The sequence below is a fragment of the Maniola hyperantus genome, chromosome 11 (genome assembly GCF_902806685.2).
Source record: "Maniola hyperantus chromosome 11, iAphHyp1.2, whole genome shotgun sequence".
Lineage (NCBI taxonomy): Eukaryota > Metazoa > Arthropoda > Insecta > Lepidoptera > Nymphalidae > Maniola > Maniola hyperantus.
Window position 1 is genome coordinate 6,345,513 of NC_048546.1, and position 17,080 is coordinate 6,362,592.

At 35.9% G+C, this 17,080-nt stretch overlaps 2 protein-coding genes across 2 annotated transcripts in view; one reads left to right on the plus strand and one right to left on the minus strand.

Annotated features, from left to right (window-relative positions):
• Nucleotides 1–17,080, minus strand: part of Cul5 (cullin 5) — a 192,022-nt gene that overhangs the window by 25,519 nt on the left and 149,423 nt on the right. The window lies entirely within an intron of this gene.
• Nucleotides 8,664–16,181, plus strand: LOC117986419 (peroxisomal N(1)-acetyl-spermine/spermidine oxidase). Its single transcript, XM_034973252.2, has 3 exons — nucleotides 8,664–10,092; nucleotides 11,244–11,364; nucleotides 12,521–16,181. The coding sequence occupies exons 1-3, from the start codon at nucleotides 8,741–8,743 to the stop codon at nucleotides 12,707–12,709; spliced, it is 1,662 nt and encodes a 553-aa protein (XP_034829143.1). The 5' UTR covers nucleotides 8,664–8,740; the 3' UTR covers nucleotides 12,710–16,181.

Here is a 17,080-nt window from a genome sequence, read left to right on the forward strand (position 1 = left end):
TGAACGAAAATGAATATACATACTTTATATGCACACAAGAAACATATGAATACAAAAGATACCGAAAAAGGTGCCACAAAAGGCCATAATTAATCAGATTCGTCCATACTACTATTTTCACTGTCGTCACTGCTATCATCACATACATTAATAATTATATGTTCGTTTTCTATAATATTATCTATTTTCACATCTCTTTCATAATCTTCCCTTATTAATTTAACAGTTCTATTCACAACCTTTTCCCAGTCTCCTTTAGTCACATGTTCACAAGCTTCTTCTAATAATTTTAGCATTTTTTTTGTGGTAAATGGGGGTTCTGTATTGTGTCTTGCAGCATATCCCTTAATTTGAGCCCACACCAACTCAATCGCATTATACTCACAATGGTAAGGCGGTAACCGTATAACTCTGTGCCCATGTTCTAATGCTATTTCGTCAATGACGTATCGGATCTTGGTTGGTTTGTTTTCTTTTAAAAGACGTACTAATTCCGCTTTTAACATATTCATGTTTGCATCTACGCCATTTTTACGAAGCCATGCGACGATATCAGCTTTCTTTTGGGATTGGGCAGGTGGCTTGTCAATTTGCATCGAGTGGTATGGGGCGTTGTCCATAATTATAATAGATGGTTCAGGGAGGCTACACAACATTGAGGTAAACCATTCAGTAAACTTTTCTCCATTCATGTCTTCATGATAGTCTCCAGTGGTTTTTGACGCAAAAGCCATGAGAGAACCTTCGACAAACCCGTTGATGGTTCCGGCGTGACAAATTATAAGTCGCGATCCTTTTCCTACAGGAACTTTGGAAGTAGATGCTGCTGTGTCATCGTTCCAAGAACGGCCTACAGTATGGTTAGCATTAAGCCATGTTTCATCCAAGAACACAACATTTTGCCAATTTTTGATTTCTTTCACTTGCCGTAAAAAAGTATACCTTGCCATCGCTATATCAAATCTTTCCATCAATATTTTGCGTTTGTTACATTTTTTGTATCGAAATCCAATGGTCTTCAAAATCTTCGTTAAAGAACTTTCCCCACCGAAGAATAATCCAGCTTCCTTCAGTGAATGCACCAACTTTTTTCTTGTTGGATACTCCTTCTGTAAATAGTAGCCGTAAACATGTCTTCGGATAGCATCGGCATCAAAGCTATCGATGCCTACGACTGGTTTTGCTCGTTTTCTCTTTTTTGGTGTGTGAAGTTTATTTTCTTCTGTGCCAGTCTCGCCATATTTTTTTTTAGTTATCCGTCTAACAGTTCGTTGTCCAATATTAAGCGCATCAGCTACGCGTTCAACCACTGACGTTATAGGTAAAATTGGCCCTCCATTTTGAGCTTCACGATCGAAATAGTTACGAAGGCGTATTAGGAACTCACGTGTCTGACTATTTAGAACAGTTCTCTGCGTACGTTCGGTCATATCGACGAAATCCACAACAAAGGGCTTGAACAGAGTCCAAATTAACGAGCAAGGGTCAACAGTAATGCAGTATCAATATTTGAAATCCAAAGCCAGGTCAAAACTATATCACAATCGCATTGCACTGACAGTTTATACTTTTCGAAGCAACGTCAATTCGAAACTGCTTTGTTTTGCATTGAGCATTGACGCGAGTTTGCCGGAGGTAGTAGTTGTGCTAGCCAGCGATCCTATGTGACGATCGTATTAGATTCCATTTTTAAAAATTTATTGATATTTTTTTGCGATTTCAGAGGTTTGTCCACATAGTGAAAATTGTTCATATTCACAAGTACATTCACCCCTTAAATGGTGCAAACTGATTTTTCTACACTTGTATACATTTAAGAAATCAATTTAATAAATAAATTTTGAGTCCTAAACCTAAAACTACATTCGATAAAATTTATGAATCTCTGCACATCACTATCGTCAATAAAGTAATACAATTATTTCCTTCAAAGTCGTTATCAATTAATACGGAACTTCATGAGCGGACAAACGTCAAACCGGCCATCATAGCGTGCCGCTAGTTTAATATTATAAATGCGAAAGTGTGTCTGCCTGTCTGTCTGCTAGCTTTTCACAGCCCAACAGTCTAACCGATTTAGATGAAATTTAGTACCTACAGAGTTAGCTTACATCCCGAGGATGGACACAGGCTACTTTTTATTCTGGAAAATCAAATAGTTCTCACAGGATTTTCAAAACCTAAATCCACACAGATGAAGTCGCGGGCAATAGTCATCCCATGACCTTGACTTGTATCTCACTGGTAACTACCATCTGCCAAGAGTCTTATAGATGTGAGGACGTAGAATAAATAGATAATAGCCGCATGTAGGACCTATTTGTAGGTACCTACCTAAGTAGGTACCTATTCGTTTGCACAAGATGGTTTTAGGTAATAGGTAAGTACTTAGGTACTTACTTTTATGAATCCATCCACCGAATTAATCGGCTTTAGTGCTTCATTAAGCTGCTCGCACAAGTACAGCACATAATATTTGTCCATCCGAAACAAGTGTCGGAACTCAGCGTCGGGAAATTCAAAGGGATTACTTCCATCACTAATTACGTGCTCATGTTATTTTCGTTCTAAATTCTCTATTTCAAAACAATAAAGAAACCGCGAGACATGTTTTTTGATCTTTTAATAATTGAGTTAAAGTTCTATGAGCATTATACCCACCTCAAATCTCGAGGATAAAATTATCCCTCTCAAATGTCAAAAAAGGACAGTTTATCTTCTTTTATTTGGCCCCATGCTATAGACGGTGGATAAATAGTCCCCCGAGTCCCCGTGAAATGACAAACATGGATAAACTTCTCCTCTCCCCTGTTGCCGTGCTCTGAGGGGTGGAGAAGTTAATGTTATCTCCTGTCCGGTGGATAAAATCGGGGGATATAATTTTTATCTTCGGCCCATGCTAGCCGTGCAGGCTCTTAACAGATAGAACGAATGTTGTTTGGTGTAAAAAATCTCTATAATTTTTGTTTGTGCAATTAGAACTAGATGGCGTTTTATCAAAAAATAAATAACGGTGCGACTGGGTGCGACAAGGCTATCTTGGCGCTAATCACAGAGTACATTATATATACTGCAATAGAGATGTCAGCTAATCTTTCGTAGTGGCGCTATCTGTTTTAATTGCAGTAAGTAGGTATTGTATATAATTTATTTTTAAATTTTTCCGGCCTTGGATACTAGTTTTTTAGGTCAACTATATAGCTATACGTACAATACGTGTGCAGGTTTGATTCATATATATTATTTTTATAGGTAGTGACTTCAAAGAATATACGAATCAAAAATTATAATCCCGCTTAGGTACACGTCGCAATATGGCAGAAATTCAGTCTTATTCTTAGTTCGGCCGCATTGTTTATTATTTTATACATTGAAAGAAGTACTTTCAGTACCAAAAGTTGAGCTAATAAAACAAAACCTGTAATTTATTATTTAAAACTAAATTTTATTTTTTTCTTTACACACGATTTTTGTACTGCATCCTCTATATTATTATGTTGAATTTAGCATGAATTTATAAGTGAATATCCCAGCAGTACACTTCTACAAAGGTTGAATGGATGGATCACGAATGCAGTTACACTGCGTAATGGCGTAAACTAAAATGTAGCACAAACATGGATGTCAAGGTTGCTATAGTACCCTTATTATAAATGCGAAAGTGTGTTTGTTTGTTGGTTTGTCCTTCAATCAAGTCGCAACGTGCAACGGATTGACGTGATTTTTGCATGGGTATACTATAGACTATACGTACACTCTATGGGTATAGATATAGACCTGGAGAGTGAAATAGGCTACTTTTTATCCCGGAAAATCAAAGAATTCCCTCAGTATTTTTAAAATCCACGCGGACGAAGTCGCAGGCTTCAGCTAGTAGCATAGGAGTAATAGTGTTCTGTGGCTAGTTCTAGCACCTAGTAAACTTTTTGAAATCGTAGAGATACCAGCCAGACTACAGTGCGACAAGGCTCTCTTGCCAGTTGCCACTTGATTAAAATTGACAGGTGGTCTTATATAAGATGGAGCAGAGTATCAGCAGTGGATTACGAGTACATCAGTGCATTCTCTATTATTAAATACAAGAAACCAATTTTATAAATTAATTACGACTTTTTAATTTCGTGACAACCTAATAACATTAGTCAGTAGTCATAGTAACCAAAAGTCTAAATCTACTCATAAATCTATGACCTCTATGACACTCCCCCTCACGATGACCTTGGGGTCTGAGTGACTCCTATCATCTTGAGAAGCTTTAACAACTTTGGTTGTGGTAATGCCTTTGTAAAAAGGTCTGCCTCCATATTTTCTGTGTCCTTGTAACGGATGGTTACTAATTTCTTTTGAACACAATCCCGTATAAAATGTTCCTTTATACTGATATGTTTCGATCTCTTACCAGTCATTAGATTGTTGGCTAACATCTGTGCAGCCAAATTATCATTGTAGATCGGAACAGTTTGTTGAAAAACTCCAATATCTTCCAATAGATATTTCAAGTGTAAAGCTTCCTTAGTTGCTTCTGTCATCGCCATATATTCGGCTTCTGCTGTTGACAAAGCCACTACTCTTTGTTTCTTTGTTGCATAACTGATTAGGCCACCGCCATACTTAAAAATATAACCAGTATATGAACGACGGTCAACGGTACATGCCGCCCAGTCAGCGTCAGCCATGCCTGTTAATGCCATTCCTGATTTTTTATATTTGATACCTACACTCTTCGTTCCTTTTAAATAACGAATCACCCTTTTAGCAGCTTGCCAATGTGTATTATCAAAACATGTATTGTATTGGCTCAAATAACTAACAGCAAACATTATATCTGGTCTTGTGGCTACAGCGAGGTACATTAGAGATCCAATTAACATTTGGTATGGTATATTCTCCATCTCTGTTTCTCCTTTACCCTTCTCCAATTTCAGACCAGCCTCCATGGGCGTTGACACTGGCTTACATTCAGCCATGTTAAATTTATTTATTAAATTATCAATATAATTCTCCTGTGACAATGTCATTTCTCCCCCTACATGGGTGAATTGTATGCCCAGGCAATGATGGAGTGAACCCATATCTCTTAACTCAAAAACTTTTTGCAGTTTTGTTTTGACTTCTCGTAACAACATTTCTGATTTATATGCTAGTATTAAGTCATCCACATAAATGTTTGCAAATAGCTTTTCTCCTCCTTTTTCTAATATATACAAGCAAGGATCCGCTGAAGAATTCTTAAATCCGATTTCCAACAATTTCTCATGTAACTTTAAGAACCATTGTCTTCCTGCCTGTTTCAAACCATATATGGCTTTGTTTAGTTGACATATCCCATTATTTTTATATCTATCTATATCTAGCAGCATTTCTTTTGCTTTTCTAATCAACTCTTTGTCTTTTCCGTGTGTAACTATATTTTTTAAATATTTATCCAGATTTTTCGGCTTCTTCATATAAATTTGTTCATCTATATCGCCGTTTAAAAATGCAGTGCACACGTCTAGTTGGGATAATTTCATTTTATCTTCAATTGCATGTGCAATAAGTAGTCTAACAGTACTCATTTTCGCAACAGGTGCAAATGTTTCAGTGTAATCAATTCCTTCTTTCTGATTAAACCCACGCGCCACAAGTCGTGCTTTTCGTCTATCTATTTCTCCCATTGCATTGTACTTATATTTTAAAATCATTTTACTATCTATTAAGTTCTTGCTTTCGTTCCTGTGTACAACTTTCCAAGTATTATTTTTAAGATGAGATTCAATCTCGCTTATTATTGCATCTTCCCATTCATCATTGTTCTCATCTATTTCACAGAGGAATGATTGTTCAGCATCCATGTCACAATCTTGATGCCATGCTGGTGCGTTTCTCTGTCTTTTATCAGTAGAACTAGTCGGTTCGACTTCATTATCTGTACACATTTCATGATCTATTTCATCTACTTCTGTAGTTGCATCAACAAATATTTCATTATTATTCAATTCCGGTTCTGATTCATCAATTTCATGTTCTTTCAAACCTTCATTGTTTTGTACATTTTCTTTTTCAGGAAAAAATATAATTTCTATTTCATTTTTATCAACTACATCTTGTTTTCGTTCTTCTTTGTTCTCGTTTTCATAATACATTTTTTCTAGTACTTTGACATCTCTGCTAATCATTACATTGTCTGTTTTTGGGTTGAAAATCCGGTATGCCTTGTGATTTTCCGAATATCCTACAAAAATTCCAGGTGTCGCTCTGGCTTCAAATTTTCCGTTTTTCTTTCCTTTTTTAAGTACAAACGCCTTAGTTCCGAATATGTGAAAATGTCTCACAGACGGAACTCTCTTCACCCATTTTTCAAATGGAGTCGCGTTATCAATACTTGTGCAAGGACTACGGTTTGCCAAGTAGTTAGCTGTATTAATAGCTTCAGCCCAAAAAACTTCATTCATATTAGCGTCTATCAACATACATCTAGCTTTATCAAGCAATGTCCTATTTTTTCTTTCTGCTAAGCCATTCTGTTCTGGCGTGTATGGTGCGGAAAGTCTCCTTTTGATGCCATTATCTTTTAAATATTTGTCAAAATTATTGTTAATGTATTCCGTCCCATTGTCACTTTGTAAACATACTATCTTATTTTTTGTAAATCTTTCAGCCTCATTTTTGAATTCCTTAAATTTTGTTAGAGTTTCATCCTTAGTTTTCATTGTATATACTCTTGTATACCTTGAATAATCATCTGTAAATGTGATGAAGTATTTGGAACCCCCCTTCGATGGCTGTCTCATGGGACCACATACATCAGTATGCACAATTTGTAATCTTTCATTTGTTCGTTGCTCATTTTTAGATACATTAAACGGCAGTTTTGTTGCTTTGCCTTTAGCACAGACTTCACAGTCTTTAACTGTGTCACTTATATTGAATTTTAAGCCTTCCATAATTTTCTTATCAAGTGCTATTCGCATTTGTCCTTCACTAAGATGTGCTAACTTTCTATGCCATTGCTGCATATTACTTGCTTCACAGTAATTAGCTTTCTCTTCTAAGTTTTCTTTAACGTAGTATAAACCGTCTGTGTGCCTCTCTGCTTTTAACAGAATTTTATTATTTCGCATCACAGTAGCATTTTTTTGTTTAAATAAGACTGTTCCACCTTTATCAGTTATCTTTCCAACTGACATTAGGTTTGTGGTCAGCGACGGTACGTACAAGGCTTCAGTTAGTTTTAGATCTGGTATTTTATTAATGTAAAGTTTTGCTGGACCACGTCCTTCGATTTTTGCAAGACAGTTTTCTGATGCTAACCTTAACGTTTTGTTATCAGCTTTATCCATATTAATGAATCTTTCTGATTCATGACTCATATGTGACGTACAGCCGCTGTCAAGACACCACTTCTTCATTTTTTCTTTATTATCATACGTATTTAGGCATGTTTCTTCTGAGCAACATAGATTTGCATTATTTTTATTACCTTGGTCCACTTTTGACCAGCATTCATTAGCTTTATGCCCTTTCTTTTTGCATTTGAAACATTTAACAATATGTTTCTTATTTTTGCCACGTTGTCTACTATATAGCGCCTCTTGTTCAGAGTTTTGTTCACTCGTTCTAGCTATATTTTTTCTTGCTTCAGCTTCTTCTATTATCTTTATTTTCAAGTTGTCTGGATCTGGTAGATCATCCCTAGATTCTATTGCAATTCTAAAATTTTCAAAAGATTGAGGTAAGCTGTACAGCATCATTATGCTAAGTAGATCTTTGTTAATTGGTATGTCCATATCTGCTAGCTTATCGACGATATCCATAAATTTATTCAAGTGATCGACAATATTATCATCATCTTTCATCTTCCTCAATATTAACTCTTTTAATAGACTTGCTTTTCTTGCAGGACCTTTGCTATAATATATGCTTTCAAGCGTATTCCAAACATCTTTGCTTGTTTGACAATTTTTTACTTGCTTTAATTCGCTAGGTGATATTATTAGTAATAGCTCGGCTAAAGCTAATCCTTCTTTTTCTAAATATTTAGTTAACTCATCACCGTCTTGGGATGGTTTTACTATTTTATTGGAAACATATCTCCAAAGGCCAAGTTTCGACAATAGCGCTTTTGCATGGATCCTCCATGTATCGTAATTTTCACGTTTCAATGGCTCTATGTGCACGTGATGACTCATTTTTTCTCTTTTTAATCACGTTTATGGGTCCATAACCTCTTATATAAGATGGAGCAGAGTATCAGCAGTGGATTACGAGTACATCAGTGCATTCTCTATTATTAAATACAAGAAACCAATTTTATAAATTAATTACGACTTTTTAATTTCGTGACAACCTAATAACATTAGTCAGTAGTCATAGTAACCAAAAGTCTAAATCTACTCATAAATCTATGACCTCTATGACAGGTGGGCGCTGTTGGAGAACAAAGGCGAATAGGTAGGTACCTATTTAAACAAGAACAAAGGGGACACTTGATGGCACCGTTAGTTCCGAATTTCGCCACGCGCCAAGATAGCCTTGCCGCACCCAGTCGCACCGTAATTTATTTTTTGATAAACGCCATCTAGTTCTAATTGCACAAACTAAAATTATAGAGATTTTTTACACCAAACAACATTCGTTCTATCTGTTAAGAGCCTGTATATAATGTACTCTGTGTTTGACAACAGCTGACTGAGCGTCAAAAGCTCAGTCACTGTGACAAAAAATAATTATTTAAAAGATTATTTCTATTTTTAATATTATGGGTGACGAAAGTATAAAATCTCGTAAAAAATGTGAATCTAATAAATATGACGTAATAATTATTGGTGGTGGTATAGCTGGACTAGCCGCTGCCAATTTATTTGTGAAAAATGGTATTAAAAACTTCATAATATTAGAAGCTAGAAAACGTATCGGCGGAAGAATTATATCAGTACCGTTGAAAAATCACAATGTGGAATTAGGAGCTAATTATATACATGGCGTCTTAGGTAATCCAATATTCGAATTGGCGACAGCAAATGGACTCGTTAATATAATAAATATACCTAAGCCTCACAAGGTTATCGCAGCTACTGAAGATGGTAAGCAAGTGCCTTTTGGACTGCTACACGAGATACATGAAGCGTACGTCTGTTTCCTCAGGCGTTGCGAAGAATATTTCTTATGTCAATACCTTCCACCTCCTGATATTCATAGTGTTGGTGAACATATTAATCTAGAAGCCGCTATTTATCTAGAAAGATTACCGAATTCGGAGGAAAAAAAACTAAGACGATTGATATTTGATTGTCTACTAAAACGTGAGACATGTATATCTGGCTGTAACAGTATGGATGATATTGATTTATTGGAATTAGGTAGCTACACTGAACTACAGGGTGGTAATATTGTGATACCATCTGGATTCAGTTCTATATTGGAACCTGTTACAAAAAGTATATCACCCGATAACATATTAACAAACCATCCTGTTGCCAAAGTCATATGGGATTCAGAGCAACATGGTAGCTCCAAAAAGTTTGATGAGGTTGGCGAGGAATCTGAAGATTCAGATCAGACTGTGATAGAAGACATTTCAAAAGCATCCCCCGAGAAGGCAGGGGATTCCAGTGAAAGTCCTATAAATACTACTGAAAAAACCAGTAAAAAGTTGGCACACTGTGTGGAAGTTATGTGTGAAAACGGACAACATTTCTATGCCAATCATGTGATATGTACTATTCCCTTGGGTGTTTTAAAAGATAAAGTGGCCACTTTGTTTGAGCCTGCATTGCCACAGTATAAGTTAGAATCGATTGATAGACTTTTATTTAATGCAGTTGATAAAATTTTTTTAGAATATGAAAGACCATTTTTAAATCCTGACATAACTGAAATCATGCTGCTTTGGGATAGTCCTCACGCTCAGGAAGATGTTTCAAAGTCATGGTTTAAAAAGATTTATTCATTTGTTAAGGTAACAGAGACTCTGTTGTTAGGCTGGGTGTCTGGGAAGGAAGCAGAATATATGGAAACATTGTCAATGGATGAAGTTGGCTCCACATGCACTAAGATTTTGCGTAAATTTTTAAATGACCCATTTGTTCCAGAACCACAGACATGTGTGTGGTTAGTAAAATCTTATAATTACTTGTAAAACCTTGACAGTTTTATTTATAGAAATCTCATTGTTTCATAATGGGGCCGATTCTCTAGTACACAATCTCTAAACTAAACTAAATTAACAGGTCTAAATCTAGTGCTTTCCTTTTCCGCAAGCAACATTACGAAAGGGATAGCAATAGATTTAGACGTGATATTTTAGTTTAGTTAGAGATGTGTACAAAGGAATTAGCCACATTGTATTTCAATTATGTAATCAAACAATTTATCACAACAGATCTTTATGGCGTAGGTATTTTTATGGGAGTAATTTTATCATGATTCTTTCAAGAATCGAAAAAAATTGTTAAGTATCTCAATTCTCAGTAAAGTATACTTAAAAAATTTAATCTTTAATAATATGATAATATGCACAATATTGATGATAAAAGATTACTCCTTATTATAAATAGGTAGTTATAACATGGTGTTTTTATAAGACTGATATTATCAATGTTGATAATGGTGCTACCTTATATTAACCTTATACATAACATATTTTAACGTATGTAACGAACATATTTTATTTTAAAACTACCTACCTACATTTGTTCATAATAGTTACACATACCTACCTAGAATATTAGACTAAGTATTAACTACAGAGGAATGTGCAGTGCTCAGACAGGGCTTACGAGCATGAAGAAACCAATATTGTAAGCGTTTTTTCTTTTTGTGTGGAAATAAATAAAATAATAAATAAACTAAATTGACAGGACTACACTCTACAAGCTATCCTTCTCCCCAGGGATATGAAAAGAATAGCACTAACAATAATCAGTTTAGAGATGTATACAACCAAATACACGTACCTACAATCAAATAAGCACCAATGTGTATAATTAATATTATAATGCTATAAATGTGAAAGTTTGGATGTTTGTTGCTCCTTCATGCCACAATAACTGAACTGAACCAATTTGGCTGAAATTTGGAATGGAGATATCAGATAGCTGAATTAACACATAGGCTGGAAAACCACAGAGTTCCCGCAGATTAAAAAAAACCTATATCAATGTGGACAAAGTTGTGGGTAGTAGTGGAAAAAGAACCAGCAGTTGTAAATTCTATTACTTATGTTTGAACAGGTAAATAACAAGTTTTACTTACTTTTCCAGTACCAGTTGGAAAAAGCAGCCGTACACAAGAGGTGCATATACAGCTATTGCTGTTGGAGCCAGTCAAAGTGATATTGAAAGTTTAGCACAACCATTATTTAGAAATGTCCATGACAAAAAGGTAATTAATTTCTTAAGACTAACTACTAGTTAATTAATTTTGTTTTAAAATTTTAGAAAGAAATCTTACATTAAGGTATTTATTACAAATAATCTATTCTATACTAATAAATACAATTGAAGTGTCTGTCTGTAATTTCGAAATGATTATCTCATATGGTTATTTGAACTGTATCATATTTTTTTTAAGAATATTAGCCAAGTTAGTTGCTGACTGACTGACTGCTGTAAAGCTCGTGCTAGGAGTAGGTACGACAATAGTGCAACGGGTGGGATTTGAACAGGCGGCCTTTCAGTTTGAACAGGAGGCTCTAAATTTGAATCAAACGTCTTTAAAATATTTGTCTGTCTGTCTCTTTGTTTGAACGGGCTAAACCTTCGGAACAGCTAAACCTATTTTGACGGGACTTTCACAGACAAGTAGAGGATTAACCCAGAAGTAACATAGGCTACTTTTTTAACTGACTTTCAAAATGAAGGTGTTGTGTTTTTCTACCTATGTACACCGAAATCTCCGAGATTTCTGAATCGAGTTGCGTAATTTTTTATTTTAATATATAAAGAAACTTTGCGAACTGTCTCATAAAAAAATTGGGTTCAAACTCCTCAATTCTGATGCTGCAGGGGACCTGACCACCAAAACTGATGGAATTTAGAAACTGTTGGTTAATTAAATTGATATTGGATTGGAGGTATTACCAAGTAAAGACTTTATCGTTGAATTCGAGGACCCGACTCCTCAACCCTGCTGATGCTGTAAGGAATTGCTAAACTGCTTTTCTTACTAAATCATGGTGACTTAGAAACTGACCTACTAAATCGCTCAGAAAAAGGAACGACTAAACCGACGCGATGCAGCTTTCAAATCCTACTAACATTCCTATTTGCCTTTGAAAACTATGTTTTTTGCCAGCGGGACAGGAGTGGAGAAGGCGGGTAAACAGATGCGAGGGGTGCAACGGATCGATGTGATTTTTTGCATGGCTATAGGAGACATTACCTGGAGAGTGACAAAGGCTACTTTTATCTCGGAAAATCAAAGAGTTCCCACAGGATTTTTAAAAACTTAAAACAGTAAGAACAACTTTAGATTGGACACTTGTTTTGCAAGCACTATACCAATTCTCATGCCTTAGGAAAATATCACTTGGTTTCAGCCTGTGTTGCTCTTTGCGGGAGAGCACACACACAGCAGCTTTTATTCCACTGTACACGGCGCCTATCTGTCCGGTCAAGCAGCTTCCAGGCGCTTGCTGACTCCAGAAGTCGCCACCGAAAATGTATTGGATTGCCCCGGGTCCAGTGATCTAACTAACTGGATCCGAGGAGTACAGCTAGACGGCTAACAGAGAATGAAGTATGTGATTTAGTTATCCAAAATATAAACGCTACCATGACAGGCTTTTGCCGATAAAAAGACATGAATTTGATTAATCGCAAGTGTAGCTTAGTAGTATTATTTTTATGTTGTAATTGTTATTTTATTAAAAAAGAGGCTTATTCATTTCGGGTAGTATTATGGCGTTTTATAATGAACTATACACGATACGATTTGGTTTCGCAAGCAAAGGCAGCACGGCACACTGCTTGCGATCTTCACACGACATGGCAATCGCGCGCTTATAATGTAATAACATACGAAATAGCCAGAAAGTCGTTCGCAAAAATTGCAAGATGTTGTGCTGTGTTGTAGCAAACTATTGTTCGAAAATAATATAGAAAAATTGTAGGCTTTGAATCGTTACCGCATTTAGTCGTATCGTGCGGTGGTCCGTGGATTAACGCCCTTAAAATAGCGTAATGCAATATAATTTACTGCAAGTTAACATAAAACTATTATTAAGGAGAAATTATTCCTACTGATTTTCTTCGAAACTATGATATTCATAATTCATTTATTTATTTAGCAAATATGTATAAAAAACACAAATTACTTTGTTCATAATCATACAATAACTGATAATACCTATAGCTAGCGACAGGTCGAGATGGTAATCAGGGAGGGAATAGTCCCTGCGCTAACCTGGTGCCAGCGAGCGCGGGGTCTCCCCCCGGGCCCCGCCTCATTCCCCGATTGCCATCTCGACCTGTCGCGGACTGTATATTTAGATTTTTCATTGAAAAATATAGATTTATGAATTAATATTGTAATGAAATAGTTAAAGGTCTTTACACATTATACAGACTCGACGCTGACTCCACTTAGACTCGATTCTCAGTATAGTATGGAAATGTGCACTTTATATCGTAGTCTTTAAGGTAGAGTTTTCATCATTGAAATATGTTATTGAAATATACGACGCGTGTTTCACGAGCGGTATGCGTTTCAATTAAATTAAATATTGGAAGTTCCATCGAAAGAAACACAATATCAAGCTCACATTAACTGTGAATCAAGTCTAAGGGTGAGATCTATAGAGCGCACTCTGACTTTGCTTTAGACTTAAGACAGAGTTAAAATGAGACAGAGCTATATCTCTCACATAAATCTGTATCGTTTTAACTCAATCTTAAGTCTGAGCAAAGTCAAAGTGCGCTCTACATATAGATCTCAGCCTAAGTGTTCGAGTCGATGCCGAATCTGTATAGTTAATGTACGAAGACGTTAATTCTTTGTTTGTTTTGATTCACAATTTTTTTGTCTTATCAATGATTTCCATTACAATATCTTATTGTTTAGATACAAATAATTAATTCATGACATTGTTATGTACAAATTGTATATAATAATTATATAAAATTATTTTAAATTAAGATGTGTTACCACATAAAAGTCTTTCACACAAATGCATTTTTTAGATTAGCAGTATTAGACTAGGTTAAGTAAGATTGTCTATTCCAGTATGATTGAGATTCCAGCCTTTATTTTCCATATTTCACGATTCTGTAGGTGCCTTTTGGATCACTGTTGTCCGTCTTACTATGGTTAAACATCTGATATTATGAGGATCTATCGTTTTTTCCCCTCGTTATTTATCGTTCAGTTGATTTCTATTCCGTTACATTCCTGTTTGTCTTCTGTTATAAAATAGAGAGGCAAAAGGAGGGCCACTCAGTACAACCAGTGAAAAAAGCGCTCACGCGCACATATTTGCTCAATGCCTTTAGAGTGGAGTGGAGCCGAGGCGCAGCATATTTTTTGATAACAGCTCAGCTTTTAGTAACTTTAAAATATGGTCTTGAAATTGGAAAAATCAAAACAAAAACAAAGAGACTGGAAGGGTTGCTTTTAAAACGCCGCTGCCGCTGAAATTTCTGCGCTATGTCATGTCAAATTACGACCGTACTAAATCCTAAAAAAATACTCATTATATATCAAATATTGTAATGTGGCCTACCTACCTAAATTCGATCATCATCATCATCAACTTATCGCAGGCTCACGACTGGGAACGAGTCTCCTTTCATGAGAACGGCTTGGCCGTCGTAGTCTACCACGCCGACAAAATGCGGATTGGTAGACTTCATACTCCTTTGAGAACATTACGAAGAACTCAGGCATGCAGGTTTCTTCACGATGTTTTCCTTCACTTATGAAGGAAGGAAGTGATATTGCATTAAAGTATACCTATTCGAAATTCCCAAATCCAATTATATTTTTTAATTATAAAGGTATTGTGTATAATATTAACTGATTAAATAATGCAGGACGGCTGAAGATGGCCTTCCGTACTCCTCTATTTTGGGTGAAAGAGTGATTGATTTATTTTTATATAAACTAGCGACAAAGAACCAATTTTTATTCTCACATTGAAAAAATTAAATTGTCTTACGATACCTTCAGTTTAGTATAGACTGTACAAAATGATTTTTCACACGCCATTTTAACTCAATGGGTCAACTATCGTGTCAAAAGAAGGTACCTACGGTTCACCCTTAAAATAGGACTAAAATCTTGGATGAATCTTGGAATGATTATGATCAATTGGAATCTCTATGACTAAAATCGTACCTAATTTTAACATGAAATTTGACTCATAAAGTTAAAATGGCGCGTGAGAAGTCATTTTTTACGCATTATAAGTACACGCATATGCAAATCAACAGATTTTTATTTCGAATGTATATTTAGGTAGATACCTAGAGAGCTTCCGAGACAGTCAAGCGGCTTGACGTCAATCACGTAGATTTTTGCTTGAGTCAAGAATTTTGACCGTTTACAATGTTTGCTTGATTTGCATTTACGTGCTTGACGCGTGATTGATGCGATTTTATATTTTTACTTGATGCGACGTTTGACAGTGTTCGATGTATGAGAGCAGCGCGCATCAAGCAAAACAAATCTACCTTCAGTCAGTACGATTCAAACTTAAACGCGTCTGCGTGAAGTTGCGAGACGTGCGCTGTTACCCTCCCCGCTACCCCGGACACCCAAAATGTGTGTGGTGCCGGGTGCGCAACGTCGTGCGCAAACTTTAGGGGCGCATTTATGTTTGAATCGTACTGTACGTAGGTACTTACTTCACGTCAAGTCGCTTGACCATGTCGCAAGTCCTTAATGATAATGTTTTATACAACTGTTAAAATGAAGTCGCATTTTTACGCGCACAGTCAAACGAGCCGTAGGCAAAGAATTTTCTTAAGGCCTCACAAGAATTTTGAAATTCGACTCTTTCGTTTCGTTTGTGCGCATTTGTTCAATGTATCTTTACGTAGAAAATTTCATCGTAATGAAGCGATGTAAAAGAATTTACCATGTATAATTTAAATGTTTTCTATTTAAATGTTTAGGGAGTTTTATTAGATAGGTTTACTTGCCTATTTTTGTTTTTCTAGTCAGTGCAATTTGTATCGCTTAATTAAATCAACGAAAAATTTTGTTGGTTTTTTACCTATCTATTTCTAACTTACCTATCTCTACATTAAACTTGCAGAACTGTCTAGTTTTTATACTGCGCCGCCACGCTTCATCAAAATCGGTTAAGAAGAAGCTGCCACAGCTTAAGACACAGTATCTCAGAGCAGAGATGTGTTTAGCAGATCAATCAGATTTTTGTTAAATGACGTGATGATTTTACCGCATCATGTATCAGATGTGATCGGTCTGTTAAACACATCGCCGCCCACTTGAAAAGAGCAACTACCTACTTAGTTTCTTGCTGGAATGGCATTCCGAACCAGTGGTAAATTATTTTGACGATATTGACTTGTAAAAGTTTATTTAATTAAAAATATAGGTAGGTACGTAGGTATTCTATTCATCTCCACTTAGTTGGATACCAGGTCTGAACCATCATTTCACATGGGCGAAGTCATATCAAGACTACTAATATGTAGCGCTTCAAGTGGCCATTTTTAAAGTTAACAGACCCATAAAAAATTGGCATATTGCGTTTTTGGCGTTACCCTACCAGCCACTATCCGCATCATATACACTGCTTTATGTAATTACTAGCTGATGCCCGCGACTTCACCCGCGTGGAATTAGGTTTTTAAAAAATCTCGTGGGAACTCTTTGACTTTGCGGGATAATTTAAATAATTAATAAAAATCATAAAAGTAGCCTATATGCCCCAGGTACATCTATAGGTACCTACCCATGCAAAAAATCACGTCAATCCGTTGCACCGTTGGGACGTGATTGAAGGGCAAATCAATAAAAAAACACAATTTCGCATTTATAATAAGGGTACTGATATCTAATAGATCCGTTTCGTAAAAAAATATGAAGTAGGTAGGTACCTACGTACAATAATTGGTAGCATTAGGTACCCAGG

Coding starts and splice junctions, on each gene's coding strand:
- LOC117986419 (XM_034973252.2), top strand. CDS start 8,741: ATGGGTGACGAAAGTATAAAATCTCGTAAAAAATGTGAATCTAATAAA. Junction 10,093..11,243: donor GAACCACAGACATGTGTGTG/GTTAGTAAAATC, acceptor TTACTTTTCCAG/TACCAGTTGGAAAAAGCAGC. Junction 11,365..12,520: donor GAAATGTCCATGACAAAAAG/GTAATTAATTTC, acceptor ACTTGGTTTCAG/CCTGTGTTGCTCTTTGCGGG.